At 38.4% G+C, this 27,047-nt stretch overlaps 1 protein-coding gene across 5 annotated transcripts in view; it reads right to left on the bottom strand.

Moving 5' to 3' along the window:
* The window catches only part of DOK7 (docking protein 7), a 67,904-nt gene that overhangs the window by 33,198 nt on the left and 7,659 nt on the right, over window positions 1-27,047 (bottom strand). For all 5 annotated transcript variants that reach the window (XM_042870985.1, XM_042870984.1, XM_042870983.1 and 2 more), the window contains exons 5-7: window positions 19,319-19,438; window positions 11,967-12,074; window positions 9,921-10,792 (exon numbers count right to left, since the gene is read on the bottom strand). In XM_042870985.1, the coding sequence (XP_042726919.1) occupies window positions 9,921-10,792; window positions 11,967-12,074; window positions 19,319-19,438 (1,100 nt within the window). The remainder of the gene's footprint in view (window positions 1-9,920; window positions 10,793-11,966; window positions 12,075-19,318; window positions 19,439-27,047) is intronic.

Genomic DNA, 27,047 nt, shown 5'->3' on the forward strand with positions numbered 1-27,047 from the left:
GATTCCAGAGAATCCAAACTGCTGCAAAGGATGTGGTAGGGGAGAGGGAACACAGCCAGAGCTCATGTCCCACTGATTCCCAGCTGTTGAAACAGTCATTTCAATTGACTGACAGCTGGCTGCTGCCGTCTGTACTGTGAATAGTCCGATATCCTCATGTGACAAGGCTTAGGAGCACAAAGTCAATTTCAAAGCCCCTTTTATTTCTAACCTTTGGACTTGTGTGGGATTGTGATGCTGCAGCAAAGAGTTGCTCACAATTGGCTTCTTTCATCTATCCTGTTTTACAAAAGGGAAAGTGGAAATACATAAAAGCTAAACCAAAGGGAAGCTTACATGCAGAGCAAAAGACAATCTTTGGTACGGCCCAGAATCTGTACATAACACTGGTATTCACTCACCCCATCCTGGCTATCATTTATCACAGAGATCACATTAATAGTCACTTGTTTGGATCTTAACATCCCCACACACCCTACAAAGCCTCAGTCTAACTTTTGCAGACCAAAAAAAACCAGTGTGCACTGTTACAGACATCAATGCAGCAAATATTGTTGGAGTTGAAGCACAGAGGATGAGAAAGGAATGGTAGCTCCACATAACATTTTCCCCACTCTTATGTCCATGAATTGGATTACTCCCTGAAGCAAGTCAGAGTTTTTCCAAGGGATCCTTCAACAGTCAGAATGCTATTACAACAGCAAGGATAGCCAGAATCCAGGAAGTCCCCCTTCCCACAATATCATCGAAGAAGGGTAGTGAAAATGTTGCATGAAACTTGTAAAAAAACTAGTAAAAATTGGGGGGAAAAGCTATTTTTTTACTGTAAAAAAGATTGGCTCAACTGCTCACATGCAATAATTTTAACGTTCTTTTGTGCCATCTTGATTCTGACCCAGAATTCCTACACTTAGGTCTGAGTTTAATCAGCACCACAGAAATTCAACAGTATCTACTTGTTAAGATGGGTCAGCTGACAAGCTGAAATATTCAACTGCAGCTCTTCAGAGAGCTTGAGCTGCTACAGAAGTTCCCTGTGGCTATCTGCTCTTACACCTCACACAATGAAGAAGATTTGGAGTTTCACCTGTTCTCTATACAGGTAAAACTGCCTTTCACCTCAAATAACAACGAATAAAATGATTTTATTTATTTAAACAAACAAACAAAACAAGCACCCTTAGATTTGATGCAACTAGTCTCTCCATAGTAATTTAAGGGCACAATACATGCATTTGCAGATATTGAGAAGGCAAATTTCCTCAGAACACAGAAATTCTCTTTTTGATAAGCATGATGTCAGCTTTTATGTGTTTTTTTTTCCTCCCTCAAGCTTTGCTTGAATTTCAGTGCTGCCCCCTGGACATTTCTTAATGCTAAAAAATAGTTCAATTCCCTGATTCCATAAATCCCATGTTTATAAAGAACTAGTTTTCAACTGCCATATCTTCAGACTCTAAATCCACTGTGTGCAAAGGTTCCTTCATTACTAACTTCTTTTCAGTTCTGTTGTTCTTGACAGACATCAAAAAGACAGAAAAATTTTCTGTGAACTAGCATATCCATAGCATCAGCACTTTTCTGTCTTGAATTCACTGGGAGGTGGCTATTTGAAATTATAACAGTTAGTGATAGGCTTCCCAGTAGTTTAAAAAAAATTATATAGGAACTGCTCCATCTTAGCAGATTGATTTCTTCTTTAGTGACTCTTATTAATGAGTTCCTTACCTGTTCACAGTTCAAATAAAAGGCAAATGGCTTTCTAGCTCTCTCCCTGCTGCCTGGGAAACATCAAATTTAATAATCTATTTAGTACTTGAATAGAATTCTCCACATTCAAATCACTGCAGACAAACTGATCAATCCTGACAATAGACTTGGAAAGTAAATACTATTCTAGTAGGTATTATGGAGATGCACTGACCAAAGTTGGTTGGACCCATAGTATTAAGACCATAACCCAAAATTACTAGACCTGTCTAAATCTCCAACTTCTTATCTCCCTCGCATGTGTTGGGATTCAACTTCAGTTAAAAGTGAGAGATTGCCCAAAATGCTGTCATCTGCATTTCATCATCACAAGCTCTTACCAGGAGTCTGCCTTAAACAAAGCAATACATAAATTGCAGGACAAATTCTTTCTTGGAAACTTTGTCAAACATGTGTTGGTTTTCTTTCCGTATCAGAATGGCTTACCCGTACTGACAAGCCCTTCTGTTTAGTGGAAGTATTCATTCTCTTCTGAATATATAAATATGCTTCAACAATTCATTCTTCAAATGCATTTCAGTGAGATTTTTTTGTGGAACAGTTAATAGAGAATCTTATCTTCAGTAGGTTTGTTGACACAACTGCTATCTTGCTAATCAGCGTGAAAAACCATGCTGGCTACCCATATGCTGTTATTTACTAAGACAATATTGGAAACTTTACTAAGACAACATTGGAAAACATTGCTTGATCTTTATCACTAAGTGCAAGGTTAAATTTTCATATTAGAAACAATAAGAATTCATCAATAACACAATTTCTTCATATGACTGATACTTTATCACAGAGTCACAGAATTGTAGGGCCTGAAAGGGACCTCTAGAGATCATCCTGTTCAACCCCATATGGATCTAATCAGACTACAGATCCATACGGGATGTTATCAAACTGCCTGATGGTATTTCCATAAATACCTTGAAGTATTAAGCGTACCAGGCACCTTGCATTACCAGAACTAGTTCTTCTCGCATGCAATGCCATAGATTGTGGAAAAAATAAAGTTTGTGTCATTTAGTTGGAGCACACTTCATCCTTTTAAATTCATACACTTCCAGTTTTAAGTGGCTCTGTGAAAAAGGGTTGGTAGGAAAGGTCCTACACCTACTGAGCATCTATTTTTCACTCTTTCCATCTACTCACAGTAAGCTGCTGTCAAGCCTCCAGATATCCCACCCGAATGATTGCTATCCTGCTGACATTCACCAATTCTTTCCCTGTGCTGTGCAATTTCTGTGGTATCAGTAGATTTTATTCAAAGCAGAGTATTTTCTGCATAGCCTTCTTTAATCTGTGATCTTAAAAATAAAATATTAGTAAATGTTACCATCATATTGCAGAAATAATTGCCAAGTGATTTTTACTTTTTTGTTTGTTTGTTTTTAAGTGACTTTGTTTACCATATTACAGAAGGAAATAAACCATTTGGGAGTCAAATCTCAGAGTCAGTCTGGGTTGGTGCTGTACTTATATTTGCTTCCATCTGAGCTCCCACCTATTCCTAATCTTTTTGTGCCTGCCTCTGCAGGTAAATTCTACTTTCTCTCTTTTTGAAAATGAAAACAGAAATGTGGTCTGCTGATATTTTATACGATTCTGTAGTTGTTGTGTTGTTGTCTTTTCCAGAAGTAAATGGATTTCTAATTTAAAAAAATAAAAAGGGAGGGAAGAGAGAGGAAAAAACCTTTCCCTTTTCATTTTGGCCACATTGCCAGCAGTCTGATGAGTCTCTTTACAACTGGATCAAAAAACAAAACAGAACAAACACAACAACCCTACATTCCAAAGGGAGTAATTTTTCCAGCTTTCATTGTTGGAAGCCACCTCCTTCTTTCTCTCCTGAAAAGCTATTGCTCCCGACAGAGGAATAAGTAGTGGCCAGCTGTAGTAATAACAAAAGCTGTCATCCAGCTTGATTCTATTTATAGTAGGAAGTAGCTTTTCCTATTTATTCATACCAATGGATGAAAGGTCAATACTGTGGTTTATCAATGTCTTCACAGACTCTGACAGAAAAGCAATCCAGCAACGCTTCTGTTTGGTTCAAAAGAATGAGTTCTGCTGAGCTATGCTGTCTGCATTCAAAGCATGTAGGAAATATGCCATCTTGGCATTATTACCATTTCACTTACCAGTAGTTCTGTGGCAGGCACTTCCTTCCCCACTGCAGACACACGGTATGTATTTCATTTAATGTCTGATCTCAAGAAGTGCCAAGAGCAGTATTATTATTTAGATCAGAGGTAAGTGGCAAAAATAATCTGCACAAATGTTGTAGGATGGGCATGTCTTCTATTTCACTGCAATAATTCAAATCCAAAGTCACTTCCATTAGGTGACCTCCTTAGGCAAACATTTGGTCAACTGCATGAGCCCTTATCAGCAACAGCAAAGTAAAATGGAAGCTGGGTCTCTTCTTGTTTATATGGGAGTAAAGCTTATTGCCAATAAGCATTATAGCATTGTACAAAATAACGGCAAGAAAAAAAAATAATTCCTCCTTTGTGAACTGCTGATAAGCGACATCTCTAAACAATGCATAAGTGGACTCAAAAGCAGTTCAGTAAGAGGAAGGCAGTAACTTTAGGGCAGCCCTAGCTAAAACTATGAAAAGGAAAATAAAGTCAGTCAATTTCTGAGTCTGCCACTCCGCTTACCTCTTTCATGCCCCTTTCCTCTGTCAGTTTAAACTGGAGAATATATTTTTGCACCAAACTTTGGGATGGATGGTGCTGGATGCATTTGTCAGCACAGACAAACAGCACCAAAAATGACTGCATTTCACTGTCAAGGACAGCAATGATCAGAGATAACTTCTATTTCAAAAAGCTGCTGTAGGGAATTCAGTGTCTTTAAAGATCTCTTCAAATCTATGCAAAGTTAAAAAAGAAAATACAACACTATCACAAAAGTTTCAAAGTTGTTTACAATAACTGTAAATGAAATTACACAAAATGTAATACGAAATTATTAGCATGTACACTTCCTTCATTAAGCAGTGACACGTGATGGCAGGTGCACTTAACTGCAGGTCTAACTTTCACAGTCAAGACTTAAATAATACATGGAATTAAACCTAAAAAGAAAGCACAAAGCAAGCTTTCTAGTTCATGCCAAAAGCTAAGAGCATCCAGAATCAGCAGTCGTCAGAACATAAGAGAGCCTCACAAACACATCGTTGCTGAGGTCAGTAATGCCAGCTCTCCCGACTTCCAGATTCTTAAGAGGTGTGAACTGTTCCTTTTATAGTTTTGACGGCGTTAGTTGCCTAACTGCCCAGAGCTCTGTGATTAAAACAGAAGTACAAGCAGGAACAGAAACATAAAAGATTATAAATGCATCTTTCTTAGCCGAAGATTTACACAGCATGGAGCTTTTTTGTGAAGGTGACAGGAGGCATAAAATGTTACAGCATCACACATCAATATAGATCTATATTAAAAAAAAAAAAACCTTTGAAAATAAATATGGATGGTGTGTGATTATTAGTAATCATGTTCCTCCACTTTAAGAGAAAGCAGGAAACACACTGCAAGATCAGCGTAAGATGCTCAAACCCGGTGGAGAAAGAGGTAATGCCTGCAAGAGGAAAAGCAAAGCTATGTTTAAGTGGTATATAGCAACAGTGTGGTTGCTTAAGTATCTACTTTAATACTACTACCTGATTAAAAGCCAAAAAAAAAAAAAAAAGACCATTCTCAGTTACACGAGTGTAACAAAGTAGCCTGCAGCTGCTGCGTCTCACAGAACAGAAGTTTACACTTCACTGCTCTCAAAAGCAGCAGCATATACAACGAAGAGAGAAAATCCAAGTTTGAGTCTTCTGCAAGATTAGGAGGCTGACGTGGCATTCCCTACCCAGTCACAGGCAGCTCACAGACTTGGTTAGATCAGTCCAGGCAAGAATGGAAAGCAGATCTAGCCTTCTCTGTGCATCATCTCCCCGGTCTACGTTGCACAACAGAAACAGAGATATTCATAGCTCTGGGTCTACTCACAGACTGCACTCAGCAAAGGTTGCATTTTATTAAAAAGCCCTGCAGGGACCTATAGTGCTGCCTAAGTGCCTGCTCAAGGATCACAGTACATATGTGCACATGCAAAGTGCAATGCAAAATAAAGCAGTTTCAACCGAACAGACTAAATGAGTTTCCTATCAGCTAATCAAAGCAGCACCCCACGTAAGTAGCAATCCACATCCCCCCAGCACAGGTGTCAGATCTCCCTGTGCTGCATAGGGAGATCTTAGCCATTCAGAGCTGTATAGATTCTGCTACCTAAGAAAGTCCCTAAGTTCTTCTACACATGGCGACCACAGCATTCCTGTGTTTTGGCTTTCTGCAGACACGCTGGGTGCTACAAAGTTTGAGGTGCAGTGGAAACATACAAACATCACAGAGGATTTTGGTAGATCTGCTCCTGATCTAAGACAACTGTCTCCAAGGAGAGTTTGGCATTTTTAAATGATCAACTAAAATATTCAGGTGGCTGAATACCAGTGCAGGTTTGATAATAAGAGATACATACAAATTGATGCTTTCCTTTTTCCTCTATCATGACAGATTTACTACTGAAGCTGTAAACAAGTCTGTACATAAGGACTCCAACTAATGTAAATATGAGTTTACAGTAAGACAGAAATGCATAAAAGTAATTTATACTGAAAGGCACGTTTTGAGCTGTCAACATTTCATTCATTTGAATACAACACTGAGCAGTAAGAAGAGACAGCCATAATCATCCCATATTAATTCAAATTGCAAGAAGGTGAAGGTCGGGGGACAAAAAGAAAAAAGAAAAGCAGTATTTGTCAGATGGAAAAGGACAAAACCAGTTGGAAAAGGATTTTATTTTTCAGACTTCTAAGAAAATTTACAAACAGTAGTGGTGTAAAAAAAAAAAAGACACCCTATAAAAAGTGTTGACAGTTTCTCAAACTACAGCATCAAATGAAGTTACAGAGCAACAAACAGTACAGTATAATGCTATTCCTCAAATTAATAGCAACTAAGTAGCTGAAAATTGAATAAGTCTAATAATAAATCTCGGTAGCTTACTTAGAAATCCCACAGCAATCCAACATTCTGAGCTTAAAATATTCTTAAAATACACACAGATTTCATCTGGGCATTAATCTATAGCACTGAAATCACCTAGGCAAAAATTGCATAGCAGAAGGCACGTCTTGCAAAGGTTATAAAGAGAGACATCACGTGCACACTACAGTCATATACAGCAGAAAGCAAAACACCCTGTATATTTGCTTATTAATCCCCAACGCATATTATGAAATACAATATAGAAATAAAAAAGCAAAATTTAGTAGTTTCATTCATGCTTGTGCTATTCTTCATCCACAGTGAAACAGAAAGTCTTCCTCCTCCTTTTTTGTTTGAATCCCTCTGTGTTCATCGTCAACTTTGCCACTAGCACAGCAGGTGCTTCCTAATCTAGACAATCCCCATCACCAATGCTACCATCACTTCCACATATGCGTGTTATCACCCTGCATCCTGCCTCCAGCTCTTCACATAGCTTCTCTCAGCTCCAAAACAAAGATGACATGCCCAAACCTAACCTTGATTTGCTATAGATTGCATCCAAGGTAGCAAACAAAGGCATACCTGTTTTACTCATGCTGCAGGCTTCCTGCTATTCACTCACTTTAAATAGCAGGCATGTAAAAAAACAACACCACAATTTAATTAACAGCTTAATTTGAAATCGCAAAGGCACTCCAAACACTGGCCCAGTAAAGCCTTCTGAACATGAATTCCAGTCAGTGTGAAACCTGGTGTCTCATTAATTCGTAAATGAACTTCCCTTGGCCCTAACCATATCTCAAATTAATTCTGATCAAAGCATGAGAAACAATTATTATTTTTAGTTAGATCACGTAGATTTGTGCTTTCACTGTATTCAGCATGAGAAAAGCCAGACAAAGCATCCATTAAATACTGATAAAAGAACTTATTTTGACAGTTTAAGACAATGTACCTAAAAGTTACTTTTTCTTTCCAAAGTGAAAGTGAGTCCAATCATTCCTTTTAGTGAAAGTTCTTTCCCAAATACTTCCAGTCAAGTAGAAGAAAGGGAAAAGAAAGAAAAAACAAACAAGCATGCACATAATGTGAAAACACCATTAAAAAAATAGAGTCAGTAAGAATGTTCTATCAGTGTCTCTCTGTCACTAAATTTGCTTAAATAGCGACTATTCCTGACACTCTTACTAATTAATGTTAATGGGTAATTAGAATCAATGTGAAACCTGTTGGCTCTTCACCAAAAAATATATATATATATATTTTTTTTTTTATATGTATACACACAAATATATATAAAAATAAAAAGATCTGGCTGCGTATGTCATGAAAGTGAACAGGCAGTTAAAAGAGGAGCAGCATAATTTTGCCTTTAAATGTTCTGACTAATAGAACAGAATCCTTACTTTCAGTTGCCTGTTTGCCACAGACTTCCAGGGTAAGTTTCAATAAATGCATATCTGAAGTGACAACTGAGATCACCCAGAAACATTTAGGCCATGTGAGCTAACTCCATGCCAGCTAATTCTCCCCTGCTACAACAAAGCCATCTTGGGGCTTGCTCTTCTCAGAGTAGAGACCTTCTAGGAATCGCTTTCACGCATTCTTTTCCACTTCTTTTTGACTGAGACAGCAGACACAAAAAGCCAGCAGCAGAAACTGTTTTCCTCAGCTCAAAAACAGCAGAAGCTGGAGGCTGGACCTCAGCCCTTGCATCCAGTCAAGCTTTCAAAATGAGGCTGGGGGGCTTGCAAAGATGGCCTTGGAAGAACACTGTTCCTAACAATGAACGTAGACACAACCTTACCCTGCTACTCGAGCATTTTCTTGCCTCCCAAATGACACAAATACAGGGCAGTGTCCAAGGTCCTCTCACACTGCTGAGACAGATGCTACACAAGCACCTCAGGCACAAAGGATTTTCTTGTTTTCAGACATGAACACAGCCAAAGATGCAAATGCATAACACACCACAAGAAGAAAACTGCCCCTCAAGGCTTTTTATTTCTTTTATAGCTTCCTATACACTCAAGCCCTTTTCATAGCAGTATTTATGTAATCCCACCAGCTGAATTAAAAAAAAAAAAATATATACATAATTGAACCATAGTATTTAATCCTTCATACAAAAATCTTTGCTGATTCCCCACTTCACACATTCCTAATTTGAGCACACACTCTGACCTTACCACCATTTCAGCAGGTCTGACAGTTTTACCTTCATCTTATTTACCAAAACTAAAGTATTCTCCAGAATAGATAAAAACAAATATTTTCTCCATGCCTTGCAGAAAACTTGCTGCAATAAAAAGCCAAGAATTTAACAGGGTTCAGGAAGAACTCTAGAGGGAATAAAGACATTTGACAATATCTGTAACTATGTGTTTAGAAAAGCGTATGAACCTCCATGTCTTCTGTGACTGGTGATCAAGGATAACTTTCCCTGTAAATGCACTGCCCAGTAGTAGATCAGTAATGGATTTTTGAATAGATCCCCTAAAGCATCTCTCAGTGGTCAGTTATAAATACAATAAGGTGATTTGTCTTGGACTGATATGCTAACCAGACTATCTTCTCTTTCCCTAGTAAGAAGCTTCACTAATCTGCCGTCTTCTTGTGCAATATATGCTCACAAATTACAACAATAAAGAAAAACATGAAGAAAGAAAAAAAAAAAATGCTACAGCCATTCCAAAGAGGAGCACATAGTACATAGCCTCAACCTTCTGTCTTTTGAAATACCAGCAGCAAGACAGGCCAGTGTTCTCCATACCAAGTTGTTATCATTATGGGACAAATTCAGTCCTCTCATGTGCCTTTGTAATTTCTCTCTCTGTCACTGCAAGCTATTCACATACACTCAAAGAAAAAAATTGGTCAATTTAAAAGCAACGATTGATGGGCTATATTACTCAAGGGTTCTCTTGATCAGGCATAGATTTTGAGGAAATAATGTATGAAGCCTCTCCACTTGAGCATAAACAATACAAATATAATTACCTTAATTAAAATGATAAAGGAAATAACATGACTTGTAAGTTAAGCCATTTAAAATTAATCATGCTATATTAAGTAAGGCTTGTTAGCATCTGCTCAGCGTTAGGTATTTACCTTTAGTCCACCACAGATTGGACAAGCTGAAAAAAGAGCTCTTGTCATCCCAAGGTGGGGGCTACATGTGTCATAGGGGTCAGCTGAGGCTCCACTAGGTGGCGCTAACTCACTACTTTTGGAGTCAGACACCTGTCCTGGTGGTTTTGCATCTGACCACCTCGAAACAAAATCCACACACGCCTCATTACTTGAGTCTTTGGTGCTTTCTGGGAGTAAGGATGACGGTCTCCCTCTGTCCTGGCTGTGCTCTGGTGCCCTCTGTGCTTCTAAGTGTGGAAGGAGCAGTTTTGGATCATTAGCACCGTGAGGCAGGGCCTGGTCCTTGGGTAGCGTGGAATCTGCACTCTTGGGTTGCACATCTTTAGCAGCTGCCTGTAACAAACTCCTGGGTATATCATAAATATGTCTGAGAGAGCTGGGAACCTGATACTCTGATCCCACACCTCTCTGAGGCTCACTGTGAGGACAAGTACATAAATTCTGATCCGAAGGAAAGTTCAATGGCAGGCTAAGCAATGATCCAAACTCATCGCCATGGCAGATGTCCAAGCTCCCAGCATAGGAAGAGAAGCTTCCAGAGTAAGAAGAGTGACTACCAGTAGCTATTCCACTGTCAGATGAACTCTGACGGCCTATCTCTTGCAGTTGTCTGGACCGAAGGGGCTTTGGAGGCGGTTTGGCGATGCCACGTGCCCCTTCTGGATGGATCTTTTCTTCCCCAAGATGAACGCCCTTTGCAGCTGCCAGTCCATGACTCTCTTGTGAAGTGCTGGCTGAAGACTGTTCAGGCCAAATTGTCAATCTGCTCCCAACGCTAACATCCGAGTGGCTGGTATCTGAAGATGAGCTTGAAAGACTTCGATCATCTCCTACAAAAAGGAAGAAAAGAGATCAGCCCATGTTTAAAACACAGCACACAGACTGGAAGCAGGGCGAGTACACACAGAAAGAACCCTGATATTCCATCTCCTTTGTAGAGGGATCTTCTACTGGAACGCCATCATTCCTGCAATTATCCCTATTGCTGCTGGAAAAATAATGGGCAGATAATATTTTTAACACAACCCTACCACACTGTGTAATACACTGCATTCAGGACTACATTTTTAGAGTTCATGCAGCCAGCTCTCCTCTTTTTACACGTGTTTCACTACTGTACAGTTAACTAGCTTTATTTTAAATACTTCAGTCTTATATCACAGGGAATCGTCACAAGCTTTCAGAATAGCTGAGAGTGCTCTGAAAGAAAAAAAAAAAAAAAAAACCCACAAACTTGTTAATGTAATCCAGAAGCATATAAAAGATTTCAAAATTTCTATTGAAATTGAATGAACCAGAAGATTGTGGTACTTTTTCTCAAGTCTTATCTGAATGACATCAAAATACATGTTAGAAACAGAAAAATAAAATCAAACTTGAGACTGTCCTGTTCTCTGCTGTCTTCTACATTGTATTTCTCCATAATATCCATACTAAAAGACAATAATACAACACAGACACAAACAAAAGTGAGAATGCTACTACATTTACATATCTATACAGAAAAAGATCTAATGTACAATCTGCAAGATTTTTTTCTTCAGGGTATTCACAAATGACCTCCCAAACCTACAGAGACTCTTGGTATTATAATTTCTCACAAATGTTTAATTTTCCTGTGCAGAACTCAACAGAATATGAAAAGCTCACTTTGTGATTCCTCATTCAGCCACATAACTGACCACAGAGACTGGATTTAAAAAGCAAACAAAAAAAAAGAACTCAGGCATGCTTTTCTATCGTATTACAATATTACATCAGTCTGGTAGCTCTATCTAAGAGAGACTTCCACAAGGGTCAGTGGCATTTAGTCACAAACCACATTACTCAGCAGTGACTGAAGTGGCCAAGGACAAGAATACCCTAAATGAAACATGTTGACCATTATTTTATTTTATTTTATTTTCCTCTAAAGCTCATCATCTTATAATTACATATACACGGTTCATTGCTACAGCTTGGAAAATAAGGGAATACCACCTATATATAATTAAAGTTACTTACCTCCGCTGCCCTGGCGACTTGTATGAGACAGCAAGCTCAAGCGCTTCTCTAATTGCAAAGCTTCATGAGCCAATCTTTCTTCTGAATATGCCGGATTTGTAGTTGGATCTGTAAAAGGAACATAAAATGAATAAATCAAAAAAGACATGGAAAGAATACATGAATAGAAATTTAAAAGCATTTTTATGTTAGATACTCTGTTTTTGCGTTATAAGAGAAGGAAAACATCGATTGGAAAACGTCTGGGACATCCTTCCATCAAATAGAGAATCCTGAAGAAATGCAACACAGTCACAATTTTAAGTGCCAGTGACTTTCAAAATTGTAACTAGAATTTGTGGAGCTTACCACAAGCCCTGAAAAACACAGCATTAGAGGCAATAGCTACTGGAATAATTAACAGGTCTAGAAGAGTTTAAAGCTAATAAATGACCTGTAAAATGTGTCCTGACTTCACTGAACTCACTAGGAATTTCATCAAGACTACAACTGTTTCATCCTACAAATATAAAAATCATAATAAAGTTACAGTTATAATAAATAAACTATTTTATACCCTTATAACTGACCCAGATCAGCTATTTAGAAAGATACTGCTTTCTAGTTTGATGTTTAGAAGGCTATTAAGTCCAGAAGTCAGAGATGAAGCATCACAAAAGGGCCTCTGTCTGCCTATTCAATACAAGATAAAATAGAAGTACAAAAACACTACTAAAATAGAATCATGGAATCACTGAAGTTGGAAAAGATCTCTGAAGATCACCTACTCCAACCGTTGACCTGTCACCATGCCCACTAAACCGTATCACTCAGTGCCACATCTACCCTCTTCTTGAATGCCTTCAGGGATGGTGACCCCACAACTTCCCTGGGCAGCATGTTCAAATGCATCACAACTCTTACTGAGAAGAAATTTTCCTAATCTCTGGCCTGAACCTCGCTTGAAGCAATTTAAAGCCATTACCTCTTGTCCTAACACTAAATACCTTTGGAAAAGAAGTCAACCTTCTCTCGCTACAATGTCCCTTTGGGTAGTTTAGACAGGAATAAGGTCTTCCCCGAGCCTCCTCTTCTCCAGTCTAAATAACCAGAGTACCTTCAGTCATTCCTCATAAGGCCTGTGTTCCAGATCCCTCACAGCTTCATTGACCTTCTTTGGACACACTGCAGGGCCTCATTGTCTCACTTGTAGGGAGGGGCTCAAAACTGAACACAGTGCTATATAGGCGATTTTCCTCATACATTTTAGTGAGTTTGCCCTACCAGCTAAAACTGCTTTAACTGAAGGTACTTTCTTTTCCAAAAGAAAGATCAACAGATATACAGAAGATGGAATAATTTTCATCAGAAAAACAGTATGGTCTCTTATAAACAATTTTGTTTCCAGCTGGGCACAGCAACAAAACCAGATAACAAAAGAAACCATCATCACAAGAGAAAGCTCACAGATTTCAAGTGGCACTAATAGTTGTGTCACATTCAGCAATTACAGAGGATATTGTCTGCTAACTTGCTCATTATCAGAACCATAGAAAATCCAAGGTTGGAAAAGACCTCCAGCATCATGTTCCAACCATCCACCTACCACCAATATTTCCCCACTAACCATGTCCCTTAGTACAGCATCTAAACATTTCATGAACATCTCTAGGGATGGTGACCACCTCCCTAGGCAGAAGTTTTAGTAGGGTTCGTAATTATCTAGAGAAAGTAATTAATGACAGATAAAACAGATTAGTTTCCTCACAACTAAAGGTTTTGCATATCCAATCAAGTTGGTCAACTTGATCAACACAAAAAATATTTAATCCCTGAAAATTATTTAATAAGGAGGGAAGAATGAAAAAGGCTATACGTTGCTGTGGTTAAGTTAGTAAAACAAACTAAAACAAAAAAAACCCAAAACAGTTGAGATGAAAGAAAAATTTTCCTTTTTCAGCCCAAATAAACCCATTTTTTAAAGACTTCATTTTGATGTTGGTAGTGCAGCATACAAAGCAAGCTCACAATCAAAGGAAACAGCTTTTCCAGGCAAGCTGAAGAAGCTGAAGCTCTAAAGGGATCCCTACATTATTAACTATCAGAGCACCTAGCTGCCATATTTCTCCTCTTTGACTCCATTCCCCCTTTCTGAATGGTCCAGGATAGGTGGGAGTATATCACAGCAGTAGAAGTGACAGTGCTGAATTTTCCTCTGCACATAATGAAATTTTCCATCTTTAGCAATCTACAATCTGGATTAGACTAGCAGAACAAGCCAGGCATACACTCAGTCTTGCTATACCAGCATATGTTGGAAATGCTGACAGAGACAGGGCAACAATGCCTGTTCAAAAAGTGCCTGTGACCTCTGTGTCTCCCAGCTCCAACAGTATTTGATATCAATGTCTGGTACCCTCTGAATCTAACTTTTAGAACAGAAAAGAGGCCTTTTTCTTCAGATTTCCATTCCTATTTCTCCTGCAATACACCTCATGTTAAGTACAGACTAGTTCAAACCTGTGTAATTGCTTACTCAAACCCAGTGCTTCCATGTGGATCTCTGCCAAAGGTAGATACCAGATTTGGCCGCCGGCACCTATGCTGCAACTCAGACAGGTCTATGCAAGGATCACCTCGTTGGCAAACTGTTATAGACTGCTGCTTGGATCTATTTTCAGATGTCCTCTGCTCCAAATACTCTACTGTAAGTAGTTAAATATTCATATGTCCAAAAAGGTTCTATGACACTTTGAAAAGAAAGTTGGCATAACAGACCAGTAAATGAGTCAAACCAAAACGGGGCACCAATCCTTGCAACAACAGAACCGCCAGAAGGAACGATCCTTCCACTTTCCTCAGAAATTTGACTGTTGATGCATATAGATTTTTCACATATGCAACTGCCAGCTTTTTAATAACTATTATCCCTTTTGAAGAAGGAGAACATTATAAATAAATTTTTTAAAAAGGTCTAGAAACTGATCCTGTAAGAACAGCCTGAGGTAAACATGAGAGAAAATTGTGAAAGTAAATCATCAAGTTCTGCATTTCATATGTTCGACTGCTTTTAGAAACAATCAGCTCATACACAGCTACTGAAAGCAACAGGTTTCACCCAGCAATATGGAATCTCTAGGCACAATGTCTCTTCAATGAGTCTGATCATTCTTTGGTTAAATTTTTCCCCTTGATGTAGAAGTAGACAGGCTCATGAGATAGAAACTGCCACCTGAACGTTGGGTTCACAGTTATGTGCTCTGACCCCTCTTTGCTCAGTCTTATGGAAAACAGCTTGGGTTTTTCACTACACACTAGGAGACTTCTAGAGAAGAAACTTCAAACCTACCAGGTATATGTACACTTAAAAGCCTTAGATGTTAATAACAACTGTTCATCAGTTTTACTGCAGAATTCTTGTAAACAAGGATAACACCCATTCCCAAGAAAAAGCAGGTTCTCACAGAAGAATTTTTAGTTGTAGTCTATCCACTACTCTTGAGGAGGTTTTCCCCACAAGATCAGATCAAGGACCGAAGTCATTGGCAGTCACATTTTAGAGACCAGCCCTAACTGGAGGGCATGATCTATAACTCCTTTCATATCAGTCTATAAATAAGGTTTACAAAATGAAAGATATAAACAAGCTGTTTTCTTCTTTTGTCAACAGCTGTACCTCAAAGCCTCTAAATAACTGTGGAATAATTTGCCATGTTACTAACTCAGGAAGAGAGCAGCAATGTGATGGGTACCAAGACAGCTGTCCAAGGAAGTTCAGGCAGCTTCAGCCCACACAACATCCTGCCGCACTTCCAAAAACTCCAAGAGCAATTTGGTACCTTTATTTCCCAAATTCAGGATAAATGCATCCTATAACATAATTTACTCCTGTGGAATCTAGGCAGTTAAATTCACTAGTCCTTCAGTTAAGAAAATGCTTTATCAACTGTATTTCTCAATGAGAAATAGATTCCATGCTATAAAGGAAAATCTTTTAGGCAATTACTGAAATTTTCCTGAACACTGCTTCAAGGCAAAGGAGAAGCTTTAAATCAAATTTGGCTGGACTAAAAACGTCTCTGATGGAGATTTTATTTTTACATTACGTTGGTGGCTATTCAATACAGCCACATCAGCTGCTCATCGTGGGAGATTTAGAACACTTTGGTAATACACAAATAAATTGTCACCATAATTTAAAGCTCCAAGGTTCCTGGGGAAGCACCTGTTGGGAAGAACGTACCATGTCAAGTTAAATCAGCAGCTACCCAAGATAATCTTGGTCATACACATCTTTAAAATGCAATATTGTTTAATTACTTTGGTAAACAAAGTTAGGTAAGTAAAGCTCAACGCCTGTCCTTTCTTCCTTTGTAACTGTAGTCAAATTTGCAAATCAGGCCTGGACCCTCACCTTCATGCTAACATCTCCACACCTTGTAAGATGTCTGGAGGAATGCAAAGGTGTCTCAAAGTTTGAGGAGGATCCACTTGGTACAGATACTGCTGAAGGCAGCCATAGAGCTGTCTTGCAGTGGTCGAAGGTGTATCAAGCTTCGACAAAAAAAAAGAGCATCAGATACATCCTCAGCAAGCAGCACTGCACATTCTCCAGTCAGTCACAAAGCAGCCTGAAAAAGCTTCCAGGATTAAAAAAGAACATCAAGACTATTGACATTACACTTGGAGTCTTTCCAACCTGCAAGAACTAGGCTGCCTTAGTCAAATTAACAGGGTACAGATCTCCCATGTAACAAAAGATATCACTAATAAACTGTTCAGCTTTCACTGTGTTCATGTTTGGAATTCAAAATAAATCTCGGTATTGAAAAGAAGGAATTCAACACACACCTGATAAGCAAACATTTCTCAAATAATATGCATGCAAATTTAGCATAGATTACAAACCATGCAATAAGTGATTCAGTATTCTGTCAATATCTAGACTTCTGACAATACAAGAAAACAGAATTCTATGGTTTGTTTTCAAAATATCTTCTCAAGGAGGGGAGGGAAAAAAAGACTAAGCGACCACAATTATTTTTCAACTAGAAGCTAGGAAAAATAAGCCACCAAAGGACCTCCTTTCACTCCTTTAGAGTCTTTATTAAAATATAACATTGCCTAAAAACATCTAAAGATATGTGCACTACCTTTGGATTCCCACTTAACATCATGTCTTAAAGTTAAGACCTGATTACACAGCCTTTAACAAACCAACTGTATTTCGGTACAGTTAAGCTAAATTAGCGGGCACCCAAAATAAATGTTCCACTGTGTGGTGGTGGTGCTTAAAACAACTAATGCTCTTTTTCTTTGCCATTTTATTTTCATTTTATTTTGTATGTACCTATAATGGAATTATTTTTATCATGATAATACTCCCTATTATTTGCATACCTGTATATTTGTGTACCATTTAACCATATTGTTAAGTCAGGTGTCTGTACGTACAAAGCCACTGGCTTCATTCATTATCCTGTTGTAAAGATTAACTAAGCAAATGCTGACTGCATAATTATATTTATTCTATGTGCACTGGAGCCCAAGAACACTGACTTTTTTCCACACCACACCAAGTCATTTTCTCCACGTTTTCCTTTCTTGGGACTACTTAGCAGTTATTCAAGTATATTTCTTGCTTAAGTTAGAAAGTTACAGTTAAAAGCAAGAAGTCGAATTCAAAAGGCAGCCTGCTGAGAGAAGGGCTCTCCCTATGAAAGCTTTTAACCAGAATATTGCATATATAAAGCACAATTAAGGCTGTGTAGCACTCCTCACTGCCATAAATAAGATCACTTTCAGATGATATATTTTTGAAGAATCCTCAATCTGGAGATTTACACCTAGCTATCTGGGATGTATAGGTGACTTATTTAGCACATCAATTTCAAAAGATTCTCTGAATTCCAATACTCCTGCCAGATACAGCATGCAGCTGATAGAGACTTGAGCTTCTCAAGCAATATAGCGTGTTCTGTGTAACATTACACTTGATAAGAAAAGTCAGTTTATGAATGAATCACTGGTATTGTATATGTGTATGTGCCTTAGACAGGTCTGCACAAGCTCCTGAATGGGACAATAAATAAAGGAGAACACCAGAGCTGAATAGGTAGCTAAAATGCAAAAGCAAGTTTACATCTATGTGACATGGTCCTAAAAAGCTTTTTAAAAGAATGCATCATCTTACAAAAAAATAAAATAAAATTTCTTAAAAAATTACTTTCCATACATTTTTGCTAAACAGAGATTTGGGAAAAGTTTTAGAAATGCAGAAGAGCACGCATTCACTACCAAAGTTTTAAGTATCAGCAGTGTTGAGGGGGAGGGAAGGTTCATTGTGGGTTTTTTGTTTCTTTCTTTGCTTTTTGAATACTCTTCTTAACTTTATGCAAACACAGCTCGTGGTGTAAGGAGGATGAGGTGTTACTGCCTGCTCTGCTGTTTGGTTGCTTTGTTTACGTTAGTGTTGCAATTTCAGGAAAGAGGAGACAAACTGAGTCTTACGTCTACTGTGTTTACCTTAATAAACTTCTTGCACTTTAAAATGTTTCACATCTAGACCTAATCTCTTCCACCATGTTTCCTTCCCAAATTGATTATCTTCATCTTACAGCAGCGATAAAACTCTGCCATACATCTGTTAACTAACACTTCAGTTCAAAACATTTCGTACCAACCCTTCCTCATCCTTCACAATTCCTGGATTCTATTCCCATTATATCCCATTGCCAATTCCCAGATAACTTTCTGCAGTTTCATTTCCACTCTCTTACCCTGTTTGACAGTCACTCCAACTCAACATTTTATTTTTTTAATCTGCTGAAGTCAAAAGGCAGCAGGGCTCGCTGTGATTCTGATTTCCTTTATTAACATTACAGTACATGCAATACTTACCATGAAACGGGAAAAGGAATTTAACCCTTGCACTCCAAGAAAAAAAAAGTCTAAAGCAAAGCTGAAACTGAGGCCTGACAAAGTATCTTTTGAGGTTAGCAAGGCTTTCCAAATGTTTGGGATGAATTCAAAATACCCAGTTAGTTTTCCCAGTTTCAACTAATTAAAATATCAAAAATATTAATTCAGACATCGATCTAAGTTGAACTGTACAAGTTTAAAATTGCCATATTTTAGTACCATTAAACAAGAGAAGGCCAAAGATAGCAATATCACCAGAATGAGCCAGAGCAGCAGGGTGAAACTGGGTACATTCGGTGGATAAATCTGTACTGATAACATGTCTAGAATGGAAACTGCTTTGCACTTTCTGCACCCTTGGTGTCTGCAAGCTGTTCTTAAAATCAGAGCAATAAGTGCTAGACATGGCAAGTTCCTACTTTGCTCAGTCACTCTGTAGTTCCCATATTAACCTGGTAGCACTGGACGCAAACCAAAAGGGCCTTTCGTCGGGGAGATGCCGCGGACGATACAGTCAAACAGAAAGCTGATCTGCTCTCCTTCAGCACAAGAGAGGAAGAAAACACCAGCCCCTGCAAGAAAGAACATACATGTGCTTTTCACCTGGATACATTAGAAATACATTTAGTTGAAGACATTTGCTATCAAATCAAAATACAGTGCAAGTCGTGAAAAGAAATCGATGAAACATACTCTACAGAGGAGAAAAAAAAAAGAGTTCAGCATATACACTGAGTCAGGAAAATATACAAATTCAATAGATAATTAATAATGTATGCTAATTTTCTGCAACTCAGGCAATTAGAGCAATGACAAAATGCAAGCCACATGCTTAACAGCTGTCTGTCTTTTATTCTCATTTACCCCTAGAATTTTGTAGACTCAATCTTAGCTATGCAAGTATCATGGTTACTGAAAGTGTCTTCATTGAAATGACCCAGGTTAATTCTGCTTTTACCAAACTTTATCAAAGAACAGCCTTTTATATCCCCTATAGAGGTCAGGGTTTGGTTATATTGTTTGATTATAATATAAATTTTCCCACTTACTTAAACAGCCTAGACTAAGCCCTATGTGCCTATTATTAAACAGAATGTAACACGACTCCACAGGCTGTCATCAGATCTTTACCCTTAGCTCTATTCTGATATTTTGCTTTCCATTCATTAAGAATAGCCCCCAGCAAAATTAGAATGAGAATCACTAAATAAACAAACAAGTTCTGAGCCACATGATATACAGCTATGGGGACAACACAAAACTAAAAATGTTCCATGTAACATTTGATTTGAGAATTTTCACCCTAAGTCCTACTCGCAACAGAAAAGCAGCACAGTTGGCCTTTTCAATGAACTGAAGGCATCAGGCAAAGTACCCCCCATCCCAAGTTAACAGTGAGATTACTATATAGAGCTTTTAAGAAATGCTGTCAGTTCACCAGAGCCAAGTACACTACAAAACCAGATCACCACGTCAATAGAGTTTTACATGTATCTTCCCTAAGAGCCCTTAGTCTGGACATAAATTTGACTTCTTCTCATTTCTCTAGCTTATTCTGAGTTGAATGGCTACTTTTGTCCGTTTTAGTTAAAGCAGCAGCACCGATCTTGACCAGAATGCTTACACCCCTATCACATCCCACGCATACACAAGTCTCATCCAACAGGTTTTCTGCATTTCACTCAAGCAATGGATCTGCTTGACAAAGGGCTACTGGATTCAAACAAAGGGAGGATAGGGGGTGGGGTGAGGTAGATCACACATCAAATTATTTTAGAAAATTAGATACAGCTGGCAAGCGGTAAACTGATCACTTCAAGAGAAAGCACATTCTGCTCCATGCTCTTTTGTCACTCTCAGTTTAAGTAAAACTGAAGTCCCTGCCTGCTCTGTGTAAATCTGTTACAGACTACACTGTTTGAACCAACTCCTAATTTGCTTTGTCAAACAATCAATTTTGTTCCTTTTCAGATCTAACTGATCAACAGTATCTCACATTTTCTCACAGCAAATACACATGCAATGGCTTCAGGACCAAAAGCCATCTAGGAGATTACAACAGTAATCACACAGTCTAACAGGTATGAAAGTTTCAGGTACTGACTCATATACAGCCTTGTCACATTTCCCTCTCCAGGAGATGCCAGAGTCAGAGAACTGTATTAAAAGAAGTTGGGTGCAAAATTTGCATTCAGAAGGTATTTGAAATTCAGCTCTCTCTCTTAGTTATTTTCTCCTTCCCCCATTCAGTACAGAATGGTTTCCCTGATGTTTAAAGGCTGTGACTCTTCTCCTGCGAATCGCACTGATGGCAAAGGACATGCCTTTCTTGAGGAAGCAGGGCAGCACAAAGCTCTGCAGGGCTCTGAACATGACCTTCTCATTCCATGAACAATAAGCAATCAAGATACGGAAACAACAGAGAACATTCATATCTCAGGCACAGTGATGGACTACAGCCTGATAATTCAGCAGAAGCCTGTGCATCTGTGTTACCATTCAGGAAAAGATACCTCCAACCTGCCTGTACCTAAAGGTTACATCTGGACCACTTGCTTTGTTACTGTTGCAAAGAAATGGCTTACTTAAATTTCTAAGAGGCTCTGCTAGCCTGTGACTTCAGTGGAAACAAAGAAGTAAACATTTCCTGAAATTTGTTTCCACGCAACTTGGCTAATTAACTCAAAGAATAATTTGCATGAAAAATTATTCCACATTTAGAAGTTAAAAAAAAAAAAATTAAAAAAACCCACAAACATGAAAGCTTTTATATAACTTGTGAAAACAGCTTATGGACGTGTGCCCACGAGTACAAACCCAACATACATGTGTTCCCATCGAATATTTCTTTGTAGATTCTGTTATTCACACAATCACCACAAACACTGGTCAGCTTTATGGGAAATGTTTTCTTTCTTGTTTTGTTAGACAGAACTAGAATGCAAAGGATGAAGGAAGTTTAGGAGTCCTTAAAAATACAGCAGAAGAGATGAATAAGGTTCAACTGAGTTATGTTTTAAAAACATACATAAAAGCCAGCAATTGCATTTCTTTTCTGCTTTCTTGAGAAAGATGATGAATTCACAACTGGAAATTGCACATCTGAGTGCTGGAATAGATTTGGTGCACAGGCATTTGGTAGCCCAGGAGTATGTGGTATACATCACTGTAATACCATGCAGCTGTTTACTACGACTGAAAAGCGCTCTCTCTCTTCATGGGGTAAGAGACTTGGTGAGAGATATTGCTTGAACTCAGTATGAAAAGTTTCCAACAATGGCAGACCAGAAGGAATATATACTGTTTGTCCTTTTGAATGTACACATGCAGGTGATAGGAAGCAAAAAAACCAGGAGTCTATGGCAACTGAAGTTTCTCAGCTGTCCCATGTATCGAGAAACACACCCCTTAAGAAAAAAAGAAAGAGTAATATAATGCAGAAAAATATAGAGGGATTCATTCCAAAATGCTTTCTAATTCTGGTCACCTGCAGCCAAAGAGAAGATTAATGCATACTGAAAACCAGGTACACAAATGAGCAACTGCTGAGTTCTTACAGGGAAGACAAGACAGATGGGCTTGTTTAGCCTAGCAAAAGAAACCGAGTGCATAAATAAAGGTTCTGTAGGTAATTGAGGAGGTAAGCATCAGGGAGAGAGAGAGAGAAAGCATTATGCTAAAGAACAATGCCAGAATAACAACCTTGGATATAAGAGCAAAAAGTTAGTTTGGAAACCTCATAAAAGGATTTTAAAGGATCATACATGAAAGGATCTACAGGACTCAAGACCCTATGCTAGCCTAATACACGTTTGGGTCCTTTTTAAAGGACTAGAGTCACAACAACATCAGCATTCAAACAGTGTTGAACTTTCAGAAATAGTTGACTGACACTCAGAAATCAGATTGTTTATTTCTGTATGCCTCACCAAAACTTCAAACACCACTTCAGTCGGTGGTATACCAAGAAAGGCAGAATATCTTCCTGAAAACTGAAGCGTTTCCCTTGAAAGAAAACGCATCTCATTTTTTCATCTTTATCACTTTGACATGTATTGCTGGGGAATACTCTTGATTACTGTAGTGTGGAAAACTACAGAATACACCACCAGTTAAAAGCAGCACCCAGAAATTAGGATAAGCTCAAAGGTAAGAGGGGATCCGAGGGAAGAACTTCAGCGTAACAAGTAATTCAAGTACTTCAAAGTCCCACAGCAAATCCATCAACTACAGCTTCCCATTTGTATCATTCATTTACATTTCATATTACATATTCTTTACACAACTGGCATCCTGGCCTATGAAGTAGACCATTTAGGTTTCATGCATTGAAGAAATAAGACACAAGCAACAATTGATTGAAATTCTCAAAATATAGAAATTGCATCAAATCTAGAACAAGTCACACAGGATCTGCAACAACTTAACTAAGGAATCTAAATGGAAGGCTATTTATATAGCCCATTACTTTCTTTCTGCTGTCAACAAGCACTTCTCAGTAGGAAGCAAAGAAAGATTTGAAGTCCTGAAGGGTGAAGGAGTCTAGGAAAAGGTTTCCCACTCTCATAACAGCATAATGACCAGAAGAAACACACAGAGCAACATAGCTACCATGTCATCTTTTCTAGCGACGTTTCAGAGTGTCTTCTACAGCTAGGCAACTCAGAAAAAAAGATTCCAGTTTCGGCTTTGTTTTTTGAATGCTTACCTAGGGACCCAGAACATCTGCACTCCCACTTCCCAGAACCAGTCAGCAGGAGCATACTTTGGCCTGTTCAGGAAACTACTTGGAAGCATCCCAAGGTATCTGGTCCTGGAGAGAAGACGGATCCAGGAGAACTGGCTCATTTTCAAGGATCACCTCCTGCTATTTCAAGCCAAGCAGAGGTAGCAGGAAAGCCTACACAGAACTCCATGGTCAAACATAAAGAGAGAGCACACAGGTAATAGAACTAGGGTGACCAAGATGATGCAGGAGAAATACAGACACACTGTCCAAGCACACAGGAATGGGTTTAGGAAAGCCAGTCTCTAGCAGGAGTTGAATCTGGACTGAAGAGCAACAAGAAGGGCTTCTGCAAGCATATCAGCAAAACAAGGAAAACTTCAGCCTGCTGCTGAACTGGGTGGTGGACCTGGTGTCAGAGGACATGCAGAAGGCTTATATACTCTAAGTCTTCTCCATTTTGGTCTTTACTGATAAGATCCAACTCATCTGTCAGTAATTGCAGACCCTTCAAACTAGTGGGGAATGAGGAAGACTTTCCCTGGGTGGATAGGAGTGGGTTGAGGTATATTTAGACAGGTGGTGAGGGAGTTGGTCAATGTCATTGCAAGGCCACTCTTGATGGGCCTTATTTTCCAGAAAAGGACTGAGAAAATTAAAAAAAATAAAATAAAAATAAAAGTAACAAAAGCAAATAGATGCTCAAGAGGGACAAGGAAACAAAAGGCCAGGGGAGGTGATAGCACAAATAATCCTAGAAAGCATTTCCAAACACACTAAGGACAAGATGATTACTGGGAATAATCAGCATGGAATTTACAAAAAGGAAACAATACCTAAACAAACTGATATTCTTCTCTAATAAAATGATTAGCTTGGTGGATGAAGCAATAGATGTCTTTTGTTTTAACTCCAGGAAGGCTTTCAACACCATCTCCTATAAAATATCTACTGACAAAGTGATCAAGTGCAGACTAAACAAGTGGACAATAAAGTGGACTGAAAACAGGCTAAACTGCCAGGCCGAAAAGATTATTATCAGCAGCACAAAGTCCAGCCAACTACTACTGGTGTATGGTGGAGCAAAATTTTGGGCCAATGATGTTTAACGTCCTCATTCATGTGGATTGTGACACTGAGTACACCTTCAGCAAGTTTGCAGAAAGTAGAAAACTGGGAGTAGCAGCTGATGCACCAAACTGCAGGAAGAAGTTGCTCACAGAAGTTATGGAGTACTCATCCATAGAGATGTTCAAAACCTGAATGTGATCCTGGACAAACTGCAGCAGCAAGCCTTGCTCTGAACAGGGGGCTTGAAGTAACTTCCAGAAGTTGTTTCCCAACTCAAACATTTTGTGATACTTAGGCACTGTTAGATCTAAACTTAGTTTCTTTGCAAACTCATTCATTACTTTCATACTGCAGCGTAGAAGCTTTATAATCAGCGTTATAATGCTGCAGAGCAGACTGGCAGTGTATCATCAACACTTTAATAACAAAGAACCACTACAGCAATTTCTCTGTACTAAAACATCTATTTTTCCACAATAAATCACAATGTTTTTATCTGTGTTATCAAACAGCTAAGGGAAAACTAACACAGTTAAAGAACCACAAATATTAATCTAAATAACTAGACTCAAAACTTAAGGATTTCTGTGAACCGATGGTGCTTTACACGTTTGAAGCACAGAATATTCTTTCAGATCAGTTAAAAGTGAACATAAGTTTCTACTATATTAGCAATGCTTTAATATGTGTAATATATGTATTTTTTACAAATTCCAGTGAGAATAATAAGACATTCCCTAGATACTGTAATGAAAATGAAATGTACAAACAGAAGGTGATCAACATTCACATACAAGACACTGTACATATTGAATACTACATAAAACTAGCTTGTATTATTCACTGCTCTGCTTCTAGTTAAGAAAACATACATCTTTAACAACATAAAATAAGCAGTGCTTGGAACTGTAGGGTGATACAGTAGTAATTGAATACATTCAGTTCCAGTTATATGTACAGATCACAACAAATACTACATAGTCGATAACAGAGATCTACCCTATTTCGTAATAAAACCAAGGAAGAGAAAAGATACTCACTAATTTAGGGCTGATCTAGATCCTATTAAAATGTACCTTCAATCTTTATGCCAGTATCTTAAAGTGCCTTATTGCTGAATTCTCAGAATTTAGGCAGCCTCAAAACACTACGTAGAAGTGCTTGACTTGCATTTCTGGATGCATGCAACTATCTGATAGCAAATGTAAGATGGACAAACACAAGACCTGGGTAAGCTGAACAAAGGAGGAGCATGTACTGCGCACCTCAAAGCAAGGTCTACAAGACTTCATAGAAAGGTGTGGTAAAGACACGCCCAACCAGACAAGACCCAGCCTTCAAATCTCTTGTTTTGATGGCTCAGCCACCAAATTTCTTGTTACTCTACTCTCCTCCTGCAATCCTCATGCAGGTTGCAAAAGGAGTATCAGTGATACTGACACCCTCAAGGAATCTTTCCAGGGAATAAAGTACTGAATACTAGAGACATCTCCTTACTTATCCCTCATCGCTGGTGTGTTCAGAAATCCAGCCTTACCCTGTGCACACTCTGTGGCAATATGTGCTAAAAAAACTCTGTCACTCAGTGCTGAACAGTCACTGAAAACAAGCATGAAAAAGAAAAGATCAACTGAAAAGATCAACTGTTGTGGGGTTTTTGTTTAGTTGTGTTTGCTTTTTTTTTTTTAAATGAGACCATACAACCTACCATCCATCCATCACTATTATCTGCTACTCATTTCTGCTTGTGAATAGTCATTTCCTTCCATACACTAATGTATGTCAGCATAAAATACATACTTGAAATCTACAGATATTCCATTTGCAATCAACTATGTATTTCAAAAATCAAGCTATTAATTGAAGGCCTTATTAGTAAAAAATATTACTAATCTTCTTTCTTGAGGCACCCGCTTATAAATATAAATAGATTTCATATAAATGATATCTATTACTCGAGTTATCAACCTGTTGCTAATATTAAAGATTAGCATTTCTATTTCAGCTGTCTATACTTCTTAAATACAAGTTTTCCACAATTAAATGATTTCAGATTTCATTAGTTCAAGAACTGGTAGTTCTACACAAGCTTCCCAGAAAGCACAGCTGTTCTGAAAGCACAAAGAACACCACACTTACAGGTTAGTTCTACACAAGCTTCCCAGAAAGCACAGCTGTTCTGAAAGCACAAAGAACACCACACTTACAGGTTAGGAATGTTTCTCTCTGAAAGCATTCTGAAAGCATAGCCTAAGATTTCTATGTTCGGTTAAGAATCCAAAGAGTGGATCCAAATTATGTCTGCACGGAAATGCATGCATTTAAATACAGAAATACAATATTTTATAACAAGTTATCTAGCTGACATTCTGAACTATGGTACT

The sequence above is a fragment of the Lagopus leucura genome, unplaced genomic scaffold (assembly GCF_019238085.1).
Source record: "Lagopus leucura isolate 7727_CA_CO unplaced genomic scaffold, USGS_WTPT01 Super-Scaffold_100004, whole genome shotgun sequence".
In the NCBI taxonomy this organism is placed as follows: Eukaryota; Metazoa; Chordata; class Aves; order Galliformes; family Phasianidae; genus Lagopus; species Lagopus leucura.